The sequence below is a fragment of the Xenopus laevis genome, chromosome 7S (genome assembly GCF_017654675.1).
Source record: "Xenopus laevis strain J_2021 chromosome 7S, Xenopus_laevis_v10.1, whole genome shotgun sequence".
Lineage (NCBI taxonomy): Eukaryota > Metazoa > Chordata > Amphibia > Anura > Pipidae > Xenopus > Xenopus laevis.
The window spans coordinates 7863921-7880000 of NC_054384.1; the positions used below are offsets into that span (position 1 = coordinate 7863921).

At 43.1% G+C, this 16080-nt stretch overlaps 1 protein-coding gene across 1 annotated transcript in view; it reads left to right on the plus strand.

The window, feature by feature from the left end:
* Window positions 1–14212: 14212 nt before the first annotated feature.
* phyhipl.S (phytanoyl-CoA 2-hydroxylase interacting protein-like S homeolog) overlaps window positions 14213–16080 on the plus strand; it is a 71107-nt gene continuing 69239 nt past the window's right edge. The window contains 1 exon segment of the mRNA NM_001093945.1: window positions 14213–14532. Coding sequence (NP_001087414.1) covers window positions 14427–14532 — 106 coding nt within the window. The 5' untranslated portion in view covers window positions 14213–14426.

Here is a 16080-nt window from a genome sequence, read left to right on the forward strand (position 1 = left end):
TTGCTGATGATGGAGCATCAGCCCGGGGTGTGAGGTAAGTAAATACAATCACTTGGGGGTGCCTAACTTTTGGGACCCCCAAGTAAAGAGCACCTTTCCTTCTCCTTTAAAAAAAAAAACAGCCTAGGGTTGGCAGCACCAGCTTTTCTGTTCTCCGGCAATGTGACAGGTTGGGCAAATGCACTTCTTTTAAAGGAGGAAAGGCTGAGTTTACTTGGGGTGCCAAAAGTTAGACACCCCCAAGTGATTATATATATATTTACCTGAAACCCGGGCCAGTGCTCCTATCAGCAGAAAACTGCACCGGTCCATGGTTATTCCATCGAGCACCACTGCTTTAGCATCTTCTTTCTTGCTGTGTAAAGCTGTGAGCAGCCGAAATATGATGGTTGTGCCCAGCTGAGCGGAGAAACCAACAGCGCTACATATGAATTATGATGATGTTATTAAACATCCAATGAGCCATGTATTTCATCCCAGGAATAGAGAGGAAGAGACCCACTCCATTTTACTGAAGCTGAATAAATAACTTGAACGGCCCGAATTTTATTGATGATTTTACCTGATAATCACATGCATTTGGGGATGGGAATTGGGGCATTTATATGAGAATGAGAGATGGCAATGCAGGAGCAGGAATGGCTAGAAAATAAGGGACTTTACAGACACAAAAGAGATAAACAATAATGAGAAGCAACCTAATAACCATTCATACAAGATTTGATTAAATTACAGTTCATTTTATTGCTGGAACTTCACAACAGGCTCATCTTAGACCAGTGGTCCCCAACCTTTTTTACTCGTGAGCCACATTCAAATGTAAAAACAATTGGGGAGCAACACAACCATGAGAAAGTCCATGAGGATGTCAAATTAGGGCTGGGATTGGCTGTTTGGTAGCCCCTATATGGACTGGTAGCCTACAGGAGGCTCTGTTTGGCAGTACACCTGGTTTTTATGAAACCAAAACTTGCCTTTAAGCCTGGAATTTGAAAATAAGCACCTGCTTTGAGGCCACTGGGAGCAACATCTAAGGGATTGGTGAGCAACATGTTACTCCCGAGCTACTGGTTGGAGACCACTGTCTTAGACAGTACATGATACATTACTGCACCTAATCACTTAGTTCATTTTACTTCCCGGATGACAAGGGCACAGTCAGGGTATTAGCTACAGCCAGTGATAGTGATCATTTAATCTAGTTCCCAGAGTACGAAGCCCTCACAGTGGTGCTCCTCTTGGGATATCTCTAGCTCTAAGTCAATCCCTTCACTTGCAGATGATGCTTGGGGCACTTACCCCTCTACTCTTTATGGTGGAACCTCTAGATGCTTCACTCCCTACCACGATCCAATCTCTCCATTTACAGGAGCTTCTTCTCCTACTGTAGCTCCTTCAGCATCATCCACCTCCTCCTCCTCCAGTCAGTGACATCCGTGGTCAGTTAGATACTCTCAGCTTCCCCTAGATTACGCCTAACCTGGAGAATAAAACATGTACAAATAGGAAATCAAGACAAGGCTTTTGGTGCAATGATCAATTAATCACCATATCATAATCCCACCCCCAACATCACAAACACACTCTCGGATTGGCACCAGCCCTGCCCTATGACATCATTTCCCCAATGTCACCAGGCCTAACTCTGATATCACCAGGCCGCTCCCCACCCAGTCTGCCACTCGGCAGAAGATGGCAACCTCCTATGTACAACATGTGTTATGTGCAGGGCCAGGAGTTATATCCTGCCCTATGCCATTTGGCCTTTCACGTATACAGACCTACTTACATCACCTAGAAAGTAACTGTGGGGAAATGTGACCAAATATGGGGTCACAGCCTTGTGCTCAAGCTTATAGATTTGGGTGTTGATAAAATATGCAAATTAGAATTCATCAGGATATTTCATCTGAAATTCACTTAAAAGACCAGTCAATCTACAGGATTTGATTCCCCTAAACTGGTAGGCAGTGTCGGACTGGGACACCAGTGGCCCACGAAAAAACCTTAGACCAGGGGCCCACTCTCAGTACTATTATTCTTCCTCTCCTAAAGATGGCCATAGATGTTGAGATTTTTAAAAGATCAGATCCTGATCGTGAGACCACGATCTTCTCAGAAAGATCGTACAATCGTATGAATTTACCATCAACTAAAAAGACCAGTTTGCCAGGAAAACAAAGGGGAGCTGCCTGCTTGGCCCTGCAAACATAGATAGATTGCACTGGGTCCAACAAAGATTTTTTGACCTGGCCGATCAATTTCCTGACAGATGTCGGCCGAAAAATCGTAAGATATACGATCGTTCGAATCCCAGTAACCGCACAATAATTTCGAAGGATTGTTCAGACTTCCCTAAAATCGGTCGTTCAGCAAGAAGAAACGTTGCGTCTATGGGGAGCTTTACTCTATATCCCAGTGGGCCAGTCCAACACTGCTGGTAGGAGCTGGTTATTTTCTCCTAATGAACATCACAACATAATTTTCTTCTAATGCCATGATATGAAGTTGAGTCTTCTAGAAAGACCTACTACTGAGTAAGACATGGGAAAGTTTATTGTATGAGTGACTATTCCCAATGGAAGCATCTCTTCTTCAATGTAAACCCCAGATTGGCCAGTCTTTATAACGGCTCAATTACTCCATTCTGGTCTCAGTTTGACTACTGTGTATTTTGGTCTCTACCTCTCAATGCCCAGGACAATTGCCTTTTTCTTAACCAACCCAAAAGTGCCCTCATAGTTAGAACTTCCTTTCACTTTGTTGTTTCATACCACAATTCCAATCTGTTTTAACTAGGGATCCACGGAATCCTGGATTCAGTTCAGGATTTGGCTGAATCCAAGTAATTTTTTATTAGGATTCAGATTTGGACAAATCCAAGAGCCTGGCTGAACCAAATCCAAACCCTATATAACTTTGCCTTCCGTTTAGGCACACACTTCAGATATATCAATATCTGCACCGGCTCCTGTACAAGAAGAAGGGTTCGGATTCAGTTCAGTATTAGGACTAATCTGTACCTGTAGACCTTGAAAAGCAGGGTTCAGTTTTAACAGACCCTTCGGTGCAGTTTTACAAGGATCCGTCCTGACAAAAATGAATTGGTTATAGATTTTAATCGTGACTTTCTCTTAATCAGTTTACCCATTAATTTACCATAAACTCTGCGGTTTCATGGCATCTCTGGAATGGGCGGCCTGCTGAAAAACATTCACAGATCCATTCCTCCCAATTATTTCATCTAATGTCCTGTTTCTATTCCTTTTTATGCCACATTGCCTTTTATCTTTGGCAAAATAATTTGTTCTGAGAGTGCTCAGTGTTGCAAGTCACCCTAATTTATCTTCGCTTGTGTTTTTTTTTTTTTATCTTCTTGAAAAATAAAGGAATAAGGGCAGTGTATAAATACGGGAATCAGCCCAAAAATATAATGTACCTTAAGGGCTAACAGGTAGCCCTTAATTTTGCTGAAGACTGTGCCTTCTGTCTTATAATGCAGCTCTTTGTTGCGACCAAGGGCAGAACTGGGCATCTGTGTCAGACAATCAATTACTTAAAGGGATACTGTCATGGGAAACGTGTTTCAGGTAATAGTGCTGCTCCAGCAGAATTCTGCACTGAAATCCATTTCTCAAAAGAGCAAACAGATTTTTTTATATTCAATTTGGAAATCTGACATGGGGCTAGACATATTGTCAGTTTCCCAGCTGCCCCTAGTCATGTGACTTGTGCCTGTGACTTTTCAGGCCAAACTCCAAAAAATTCAGGCTTTTTGGGAAAAAGCATGAAAAAAACTATAAAAAAGAAAAAATCAAGGCCAATGGAAACGTTACTTAGAATTAGCCCAGCTATAATATACTACGGGGCCCATTTATCAAGGGTCGAATTTCGAGGGATTAAAACCCTCGAAATTCGACCATCGAATTGAAATCTTTTGAATTCGAGTATCGAATTCGAAACATTTTGCACGAAAATAGCATTTGATTAAATCCTTCGAATCGAACGATTCTAACCATTTTTAGTGATCGATAGCGAACGATCGAAGGATGTTTATTCAATGCTAAAAACTTTAAAAAATGCACTGGAAGGTCCCCATAGGCTAATATAGCAATTCGGTAGCTTTAATTTGGCGAAGTATTGAAATCGAAGGATTTTTAAAGAGACAGCACTTCGACTATCGAATGGTCGAATATTCGAACGATTTTTACTTCGAATCTAAGTCGAAGTAAATTCGAAGTCGTAGTATCCTATTCGATGGTCGAAGTATCCAAAAAATGACTTTGAAATTCGATCTTTTTGGACTTCGAAAATTCACTCGAGCTTAGTAAATCTGCCCCTACACGTTTACTTAAAGGTGAACCACCCAAGGTTAAAACCCTGGAAAAGACCCGGAACACAGTTCTGCTGGAAATAACCATAATTAAACTAAACTTAAACTGGATGAAAGATCCGAAGTCGAGTCCTTTGTAACGTCATGTACGGCTCCTGGGGACCTTTGGGCATTTGAAATCATACAAAAGCATTTGCAACAAGTATTTCCTCGGATGACTGGATTTGAAAACTTCGGGAACAATTTATTCTCGGATTCCTCGCACAGCAATCTTCTCGAATGCTGAATCAGAGCTCCTTTCCACTGGCAGGAGGGCAAGCAGAATGCTCATTAGCCCAGCGGCCGAGTGGGAAGCCATTGAATTGGCCATATTATGGGTACTGCTGCTTGGTTGATATCACCATGGCAACTCACTGGATTGCCAAGGAGCTCTCATTCCTAAAACAAGTCCCTGGCTGAATGCACAAAGGGAAAGAGGAGCCCCGAGAGAAGATTGTCTGTGAAAATGTTTGGAATGTGGAACACAGAGTCGTCAGAAACTGGAAACAGAATTTCCTTTTCTTTCCATAGGAAAGGTGGATAGGATGCTCTTACCCTCCCAGGGAAGAAAAAAAGTCTTCATATTTAACGATTTAATAACTTCCTCACCTACTTAAAGCCAAAACTGTGTAAATAAACACCCCGCATTAACCCATGACCATTAAGAGCGGGCACAAAAGGCACGTGCCTACGGTACTCCCCTCCCCCCCAAGAAAAATACAATTTAAAGGGGTTGTGCCACTTTAAGTAAGCTTTTGGTATGATGTAGAGAGTGATATTCTGAGACAATTTGCAATTGGTTTTCCTTTTTTATTATTTGTGGTTTTTGAGTTATTTCGCTTTTTATTCAGCAGCTTTTCAATTTCCATCTTAACCAATCTTGTAACTAGGGTCCAAATTCCCCTAGCAACCATGCACTGATTCAAATAACAGACTGGAATAGGAGAGGGCTGAATAGAAAGATGAGTAATACAAAGCAGCAATAACCAATAACTATAGAGGAAGCAGACCCTGCGGCTTAGGGACCCAGGAGGTATAGGGGCCCCATGAGGCCCTAATTCATATACAATTTAAATAAATATTGGTAAAGCAAGTCAACCTCTAGACATTATGGGGGCCTGAAAATTTATTTGATGTGGGGCCCAGTAATATCTAGTTGCCGCTCCTGGTAACTAAGAGCCGAATTTTCGGTTTTCAACCGGAAATTCGTCTCTTCTAGTGCAGAGTGCGCAATTGCGACATGGACCCCTCGACCCCCGTCCGGCGGTGAAGGTGAGTGCCGTGGGGAGGCGGCGGCAAATTGGGCAGGATCGCCCCTGTAAAGAGAATTTGTTTTTTGGGTCAGTGACCCCCATTTAAAAATTGGAAAAACAAAATGTAGGCCAATTGAAAAATTATTTAGAATTAGCCATTCTATAACCTACTAAAAGTTAATTTAAAGGTGAACCACCCTTTTATCTTGTCCAATAATTAATTGGAGTTAATGCAGTTATTTTGGGGAGGAATTATGCATTGTGGGTAAAAAGAGACCAGGGTGGTTATACTGATTTATTACATTAAATTGCTCACACAGGATTCTCCTCAATTGTAATGTGTTTAGAGTTCAATAACACTGGAATTCTGGGGAAAATACTGCATTGTGGGTGAAAGAAAACATAGAAACCCACATTGATTTAATAGCAGTACAGGTATGGAATACGTTATCCAGAAAGCTCTGAATTACGGAAAGGCCGTCTCCCATAGACTCCATGTTATCCAAAGAATCTTAATGTAAACAAATGATTTCCTTTTTCTGTGTAATAATAAAACAGTCGCTTGTACTTGATCCCAACTAAGATATAATTAATCCTTATTGGAAGCAAAACCAGACTATTGGGTTCATTTAGCTGCAGATACTTCGAAATTTGACCATCGAATTAAAATACTTCGAATTTCAAATTCAAACTTTTTTCATCGAATTTGGGTACTCTGCGGTCTAAGTAAAATCCTTCGAATCGAACGATTTTATCGGACGTTCGAACGATTTTATCGGACGTTCGAACGATTTTACTTCGACTTACAAAAACTTAGTAAAATGCTGTAGAAGGTCCCCATAGGCTAACATAGAACTTCGGCAGGTTTAATTTGGCGACGTATTGAAGTCAAAGTTTTTTTAAAGCGACAGTACTTCGAATCAAAATTGTAAAAAAGTAAATTCGAAGTCGTAGTATCCTATTCGATGGTCGAAGTATCCAAAAGATTTACTTCGAAAATTCCCTCGAATTCACTTCGACCCTTGATAAATCTGCCTCTTTATGTTTACATGATTTTCTAGTAGATTTAAAGGAGAGGGAAAGGTTAAAACTAAGTAAGCCTTATCAGAAAGGTCCATCTAAATATACCAGTAAATCCCCAAAGTAATGCTGCTCTGTGTCCTCTGTCAAAAGAAACACCACATTTCTTTCCTTCTATTGTGTACTCATGGGCTTCTGTATCAGACTTCCTGTTTTCATCTTAAACCTCCAGGGCTTGGGCTTGAGCATGCTCAGTTTGCTCCTCTCTCCCTCCCTCCTCCCATCCCTGCTGTAATCTGAGCCCAGAGCAGGGAGAGACTCAGGCAGGAAGTGATGTCACACCACATTAATACTGCAGCTCCTATTCTAAACAAACAGAGAGTTTCTAGAGCTTTTTACTCAGGTATGGTAAAACATTCTACAGAATAAATATAGCATTCTAGCTTGTACTATTGCAGCTAATCTATTGGCAATAAAATGCCTCCGTAGCTTTCCTTCTCCTTTAAGGCATGGCGATCTAAATTACGATAAGACCTCTTATCCAGAAAGCCCCAGTCCCTAGCATTCTGGATAACAGGTCCCATACCTGTATATGTACTGCACTAAAGTGTATAAACATTTTGCTGTGAGATCTTTCTACATTTCCCATTGTGTTCCCTGTTCAGTTGAGCCAGAGAAAAGTCCATCTCATCCCACTGTGGAATGAATAGCTGATGTGTTTAGCTCTGTGGATCCCGCTGCCATAATATGTCCACTGAAAGCCCTTGTTGTGCTGCAGCCTCATTCAAAGGCTTCTAATTACGTTAAACAATCAGAAAGGCTGCCCTGAGACCCAACACCCTGCACTGGATGCTGAGCCGCAATCATCACTACGCAGCAAAGGAAAAAAAAAGCCATTTAAATGCACAGTACAAATGCGCTTTTATAGGGAATCTTCACCTTGAAATGAATTATTTGGCATTAAGAGACACGTATGCAAAGGCACATTGCAATTGGTCCTTATTTTTTATGCTCTGAAGTGTCTTAATAAGTTTTTCTGCAGTTTGATCTTTCCCACTTACCCTAGAGACCAGGCTGGGGTTTTATACCTGGGAGACCTAATGAATAGAAAGAGATTATCAATATAAAATACAAAGACTGACAATAAAACTGAGCCTCAGAATGAAACTGCTTTTAGGCTGCCAGGCATCTCTATCTCTGCCATTGATTCCAATGAAAGAAAATCTTATATCTACAGCGTACATTGACATTCTTTGCAATTCTGTGATTCCTCCATTGTGGCAACAGTTTGCAAAAGTCCTTGATCGTGATCCAGACCTGATTCACAACATCAGCCGGTATTTTACCTGCCGGTAGCTGCCGGTAAATTTGTAATACGATTAAAAAGAGCCCTCAGCCTGCCCCCAATCCCCTTGAACTTAGCTTTTCTTTTGGTGAACTTAGCTTTTCTTTTGGTGTCCGTGGCGCGGCCCGCCCCCTTTAACATCAAGACCCGCCCATTTTAATTGTCATGGCCCGCCCCTTTGTGTCCCCGCCCCCCACCAGCCGGTAAAGAATTTTTAAAAAGGTGGCAACCCTACTCACAAATGCTTATGGGAAGATATAAAGGGTCGAAGTCAAAATTCGAATTTCGAATGTAAAATTTTCGAATTCTAATCTTCGAGTTTTTTTTATGGCCAAAACTGTCAAATTTTTTTTAAATTCAAATTCGATTTTCGAGATTTTTTTATACACTGGCCCTTTAAGAATTCATATTTGACTATTCGCCACCTAAAACCTGCGAATTGCTGTTTCAGTCAATGGGAGACGTCTTAGGATCAATTTGGAGTTGTTTGCAGCCTTACTGAAATTCGAAGTTTTTTTACTTCGAATCCTTCACTCGAAGTTAGTGAATCGGCCCCCTACAGTCTCATCTATATGTAGAGCCTGGCTCCTTTTCCAAAACGAGAGCAGGACTGGAATCTCTTGACAGACGCCGGCATCAATTTGTCACTTCTCATATCTGATGGCATATTTATGCACTCCAAGAATTTCGGCTTGATTTAGCCGCCAGCTTAGCTGATTCTACATTTCCACGGCACAACAATGTCTTGTCCCCAGATTGAGCAGGTTAAAGGACAAGTAAAGTCTAAAATAGAATAAGGGTAGAAATGCCGTATTTTGTATACTAAACATAAACATGAACTTACTGCACCAGCAGCCTAATCAAACAAATGATTTATGCTTTCAAAGTTGTCTACAGGGGGCCACCATCTTGTAACTTTGTTATACATCTTTGCAAGACTAAGACTGTGCACATGCTCAGTGTGGTCTGGGCTGCTTAGGGATCGTCATAAACAAAGCTGCTTGAGTTCTGCATGGCTGGGAAGTAAGGCGGGGGCTCCCCCTGCTGTTCATAAGTATGATTGTTTCCCTGCAGAGCAGTTAGGGACTGTCTGACAATTCCTATCCACAGCAGTAAATGAAGGGAGAATTTCACTGCATACAGTCAGGTTTCTTATAAAAATGGTACACATTTTTTCATTAAAGTATATTGGAGATTAATTAAAGAAAGTAAAAATTCGATTTTTTTTTTTTTTTGCCTTTCCTTATCCTTTAAAGGAGATTCTGCGGCAGAAACAATGATTTCTTGTGCCTGGAAACAACCTGTAATAGCCAATGAGTTGGACACTATTCGGGGAATGTAATATGTTTTGTTAGCGCAATGACCATTGGGAATGTTAACGAACGAACATGTTTGCGTTTAGAGACCTTTGACAACTTCCTCTCAAAGTTTGAGACCAAATGGTTTCTGCAAACATTCGCAGTGTATGTAATAAAATAAAATAAAATATTTATCGAAACGCCAGAATGGTAACTTTTTCTTAGCAGTGATGGGTGAATTTCTCCTGTTTCGATTTGCCGAAAAATGTGCGGATTTCCCACGAAATGGTGAAAAATTCACAAAGCGCAAAGTACCAAAGTACTTTTGACGCTGGTGAAAATTCGGATGCCGGCGACTATTCTGACGCCAGGAACAATTCCGACGCCCATTAAAGTCAATGGACGCCTAGAATTGTCGCGTCAGAATTGTCACTAGCTGTCCCGGCGGGACACCGGGAAAAAACCCAGTGGGCCACAACCCTCATGGGCCCCCGCCAGGCAGACCCTTTCTCCGGTAGACCCCACTCTAAAAGTTTTTTTTTTTTCCGGCGACGTCAGCGCATGAGCGCCTCCATGCGTGTGTGCAAGAGGCGTACCGGAGTAGGGGACAAGGGACAGCCCCCGGGCCCCCCAGTCTGACCCTGGTCACCAGTGTCAAATATATTTTTTCACTGCAATTTAGCAAATTTATTCGCCGGCAGCAAAGCGTGGAAATTCACTGCAAATTCGCGCCTGGCGAATAAATTCGGCAATCGCTATTTCTTAGCAATGTAACATTGGACAGTGAATAATTTAACTATAACACTAGCAAAATTCATGTGATTTTTAATTACATTCCCACTTAATATTTAATGCTGATGCAGCCCAAAAATACTAGACCCACTGGGGCAGATTTACTAAAGGGCTTCGCTAGCGAAAAAAATCCCCAGGAATCCCATCTGCAGACACATCGCCAATTTACTAACAGGCGTAGGGGACAATTCACTAGCGAAAGAGACCATCCCTGGCACAGTTTTGTGCCCTATCGCCAGGCAGATTTTCGCTCAAGCGAATGATCGTTACTCCACAAATTCCCTATTTTTTGTCCCATCCGATCGAGATCTGGCCAGATCTCGATCAGTGAAGCCCGTCGGGGGGCCCCATACACAGGCCAATAAGCTGCCGACACTTTCTGTCGGAAGCTTTTATCGGCCCATGTATGGCCACCTTTAGGGAGCTGCTATCTGGTTACCTTCCCATTGTTCTGTTGTTTGGCTGCTGGAGGGGAAAGGGAGGGGGGTGGTATCACTCCAACTTGCAGTACAGCAGTAAAGAGTGATTGAAGCTTATCAGAGCACAAGTCACATGACTGGGGGCATATGGGAAACTGACAATATGTCTAGCCCCATGTCAGATTTCAAAATTAAATATAAAAAAATCTGTTTGCTCTTTTGAGAAACGGATTTCAGTGCAGAATTCTGCTGGAGCAGTTTTTTTTAAAAAAAAACATTTTTCCCCGTTACAGTATCCCTTTAAATTATAAAGGTTTTTTTTTTATCTCCTGATGCAAATTACACATTATACTCCATTTATTTTAAATGCAAGAAAATGCAGTTTAGCAGCTACGTTTTCTTCACCCGGAATGTGATTATCGGGAGACATTCTAGGAAATACCTCTGATTTTATTCTTTCACTGTCAAAATGAAATCAGCCGCTTTTGCTATTGTGTCTCTGTTTCCCTGAATGTTATTGTCCAACACACCAGGGATTCGGAGTGCACATTCCTACATGTATTTATACAACTGGCTTTCCCAGGGGAGAGCCTTGTGTCCTCAACATTACCCTCAGTCCTCAACAGGCAGCCTGTTGCTTTATGGTTGTTGCGAAACCACATTTCCCAGCAGCCTTTGTGAGCAGATGTTAATAGCTGAATGACACCCAGCGAAATGCTAAGGAGCCTCACTGCCCTCCTGTAACTAAACTTCTGCTTCTATTACCTTAGACCAGACCCACGGGGCTACAACTTTTGTCAACAATTATTGACCTAAATGTGCAATAAATGGAGCAAAAATCTATATTATTATTTAAGCCAAGTACAATGCAATCCAGCATGGGTTACACAGAGAAATGCCAAGGGATTCTGCTTTATGGCAAAACTATCAATGACCCGGAGTCACTGCCAATGTCAGATAAGTGTGGCCTTGGGTAAGTTACTCATGCCCCACATTTAGTCTGAATGATTATAGGGGAGTGCATGGTGTGCTGCATTAGAAAACCCATATATAAGAAAGGGGACAGATTAAATGAGAGAATGAGCAGGGCTAAGTGATGTCATCTGTCACAGTCAGTGCTTAGTGATGTCATCTGTTACATTTGGCACTTCATGATGTCATCAGTTGCAGTCAGTGCTTAGTGATGTCATCTGTTACATTTGTCACTTCATGATGTCATCAGTTGCAGTCAGTGCTTAGTGATGTCATCTGTTACATTTGGCACTTCATGATGTCATCTGTTACAGTCACATGATTTAAAAAGAGTTAAAGGGGTGGTTCACCTTTAAGTTAACTTTTAATATGTTGAAGAAAGGCCTATTCCAAGCAATTTTTCAATTGGTTTTCATTATGTATTTACATTTTTGTAGTTTTTTTTAATGATTTGCCTTCTTCTTCTGATTCTTTCCAGATTTCACTGACCCCCATCTGAAAACGAATGCTCTGTAAGGCTACAAATGTATTGCTATTGCTGCTTTCTATTACTTGTCTTTATAGTCCTGCTATTCATATTCCAGTCTCTTATTTAAATCAATGCATGGTTGCTAGGGAGATTTGAACCCTAGTCGCCATATGCTCAAATTGCAAACTGGAGAGCTGCTGAATAAAAAGCTAAATAACTCAAAAAAACACAAATCATAAAAACTGATAATCAAATGTAACATCACCCTCTACATCATACTAATAGTTAATTTAAAGGTGAACAACCCCTTTAAATGATTTCATCCTCCTACCCAGTCACTTCTAGAGAATAACATGGGAAATACTAAAAGATACAATGGGGGTTATTTGCCGAGACCCTGGATGAAAGTGTAAGACAAGTGCTGTGGACAAACTCGTAGTCCTGGTTCATTACCATTATAGGGCTGCTGCACAATTGGTCATGGACAGTAAGTTGCTGATATAAAATACAGCATTTTTAGCCATATTCTTGTTTGGGCTTTACAGTGGTGGGCAAAAAGGTAAGGTACAAGACAGGCTACTTCTGCCCCTGACATACCATAACTTTATATGCATATATATAAAGATATAGAGACAGGCAGGGCAGCCATCAGGGGGGGACAGGGGGGAATTTTGTAGGGGGCCCGAGGGTAAGGGGGGCCCAGCCAAGCCGCACTTTCTTGATTAGCCGGCCCCCCTGCTTTCTGAGAGTTGCTGACTTCGGGAAGGCAGGGCAGGAGCACAAGGGGAGGTATCTTCTGTCCATTACTTCTCCTTATTGGTCACTGAGTTTAAGTCCCGGTTGAGCTGCTCAGGCATTGGATAGCTGAGGTTTGAACATCCCCTCCAGCTCATCCAATCCCCATGCAGCTGTACCAGGAGTTGAAATTCTGTGACCAATAAGGGAAGAAAATGGTGTCACTGGAAGAAGATGCAGCCACCCGTACTCCCCTCCTCCCTTCTGTAGTTGGCAGCTCACTGACAGCAGGTGGGCCACACTAATGAAGTACAACATGGCAGGGTCCCCCTGAAGGTAACCCTTTGTGGTCCCTGTTGTGTGGTGGGGCCCTGGGCACCAATTTTTTTTTAAACTTCTGGGGGGGGGGGGGCAAGTTTTTTACATGGATTTTTAAGGGGGGCCCTGACCACCAATTTTCTTACAAGTGGGGGGGGGGGATTGCCACCAATTGTTTTTTCCCATGTGGGGTCCTAGCCACCAATATTTTTTAATGGAGGGCCCTGACCACAAATGTTTTTTATTTAATGGGGGGGCCCTGACCACCAATATTTTTTTATTAACATGTGGGAACAATAGCCACCAATGGTTTTTTTTTTAGTGTGTGGTGGGGAGGTGGACCGGTGGGGTGGGGAGGGAGGACCTGTAGGTGGGGCTTGTGGTGGGTGCAGCCCAGGGGGGCCCAGGAAATTTTTCGTATGGGGCCCTGCGATTTCTGATGGCGGCCCTGCAGACAAGCCATAAGTAGACAGATAGACAGAATATAAAGGTACAGACAGGAACACTAATGCCCTATGTATGGTGTAATTCTGCTCCCACTTTACCCCTAGTTCTGCACTGTCCAGTTCATCTCTGTTATCAGAAGAGCTTGAGTGACAGGTTCCTTGGGCTTAGTAGGGACTTACTCCCCCTGCCATGATAATGCAGGATTTAATTCTATCCCCGCCCAGCTGTCAGAGAGGCAGCCGCTGTGACTCTGACATTTGATCTCGGATTGCTGCATTGTCGCAACCCTGGAAAAAAAAACGCCTCCCCGAAGCTGCGTCTTTCCGCTGCTGCTGCTGATTTTCCTCCACATTCTCCCCATGGAAACAACGTGTGTGCAGCTGCCTGAGCTCACTGGGGACTGATCTGCCTGTGTGTTATAGTGAGAGGCTCCTCCAGTTCAGGCTGAACTATTACATAACAGGGGGGTCGCTCCCCTCCTCCAACCCCCCAGCCTGCAGCGGTCTTTATGAATGAGGAGATCTGGGAAGCGCACGAGGAATCTGCTCACGTTTCTGGACTTGATTTTTTTTTCTCTTCTACCTTCCCCTTTAAATCGCCCAGATCAGCCCGTGCGTGTGACGCTGCCACCAGCCCGTAGTAGAGATCTGCCTGGACTCCCCCAGCTCCTCCTCCTCTTCCAGACAGACCCAGGCACTGCAAGGCACCTCTGAGACTCTACCAAGGGAGAAAAGGGGGAGACTGTGCCAAATAAGGGGAGATAGAACCAGGGGAAAGAGGAGACTGCCAAGGAGGGGAGTGGCAAGAACAATAGTAAAGGGGTGGCAGCAGGGGAAGACTAGGCAAAAGGAGGTGTCACACACACACACATACAAGGAGCAGGGGGAGCCACTGTGAAGGCTGAAGGGAGAGGCACAACCAAGTAGGAGACTCAGGCAAGACCTTAGACACAGCTGAGGCTTTTCCCATCCACAAGGAACATAGACATGGAGGTCCCACGCCTGAGTCAGCACATGAGCACCCCGAATAGTCCCTGCGAGGAAATGATCAAGAACCTCAGCCTGGAGAATATTCAGCTGTGTGAGAGGGACGGTAAGCAGCTCCTCTTATCTCTAATATCTCTAATATCTAATATCTCTAATAAGCCTCAATGTCAATCCCCTTCCCAAGACCCACACCCCAGCCCCTCCATTATTACCTTGCCTGGTGCCCATAGCACATCCAGCAGCTCCATGTCAGCTCCCTGTTATCTCCATGTCAGCTCCATGATATCTCCATGTCAGCTCCATGATATCTCCATGTCAGCTCACAGTCAGCTCCCTGTTATCTCCATGTCAGCTCCATGATATCTCCATGTCAGCTCACAGTCAGCTCCCTGTTATCTCCATGTCAGCTCCATGATATCTCCATGTCAGCTCCCAGTCAGCTCCCTGTTATTTCCATGTCAGCTCCTTGTTATCTCCATGTGAGCTCCATGTTATTTCCATGTCAGCTCCCAGTCAGCTCCCTGTTATTTCCATGTCAGCTCCATGTTATCTCCATGTGAGCTCCATGTTATTTCCATATCAGCTCCCAGTCAGCTTCCTATCAGGAACAAAGCAGCTCCAGAGGGGCCCCTGCCTGCCATTGATTTCATCCCTTTCCCCAGGCTCACACTGAGAATGATTTACATTGCAGCATTTTATTTCATTTATTCATACATTTCACACAGCGCAGGGCTCCCAGGCATTTCTCCCTTATGGCACAACTTCTCTCTTTGCGCAGCGCCGGCTCACGCTTAGGAACCGCTCTATGAAACGCCTGCTGCGCAAATCTACTCATTAATGTGCCATCTGCTTCGTGCGTCTTTTATAAAACACAGAGTGGGAATTAATCGTATCTCTAAGCGTGTGGAGGGGGGAAAAAAGTCTGGGTAATTGGTGATATCAAGGGGGTCTTGCGATGGGGGAAGGGAGAATAGGTGAGCGGTAAATGCGGTTTCAGCACCACGGACAGATGCGCCTGCTGGATCCAAGCGCTGCGTTTTGGGAGCTGAACTGAGAGCGGCAGGAGGGGCTCAGCTAATTCAATAGTATGTTCCAGAACTAAAGCGATAGGATTGTGCCTGGCCTCGCACGTGCTGTCTAGTAAATGTGCAGATTATTTGTGACTATTATTATTAATTATGATGATTATTAATATTTTTTATTACTGGTATTATTAATATTATTAGTATTATTGTATTATTATTGGCACATCAGCTGCCACTTTCCAGGATCCATAGGAGAAACTGTCAGCTGGAAAATGAATGATTTCAGTGGGTTCTTTCAGTCTCTTCCAGGGAGTGTGCCCACCTGCAGCCCCACACAGTTACTCCATGTAAAAGGCAGCTGAATGCTAAGGCTGGTAGGGAGGGGTGCTGGAGGGCTCCTCATATCTCATAGCTGTAAAGGGACAATTTACTCATTGTCTAGTAAATGTGCAAGAATGAATGCAGACTACTTGTGACTATTATTATTATTATAATTGTTATTATTATTATTATTATGGGTTGGGACATCAGCTGTCACTTTCCAAGATCCATAGGAGAAACTGTCAGCTGGAAAATGAATGATTTCAGTAGGTTCTTTCAGTCTCTTCCAGGGAGTGTGCCCACCTGCA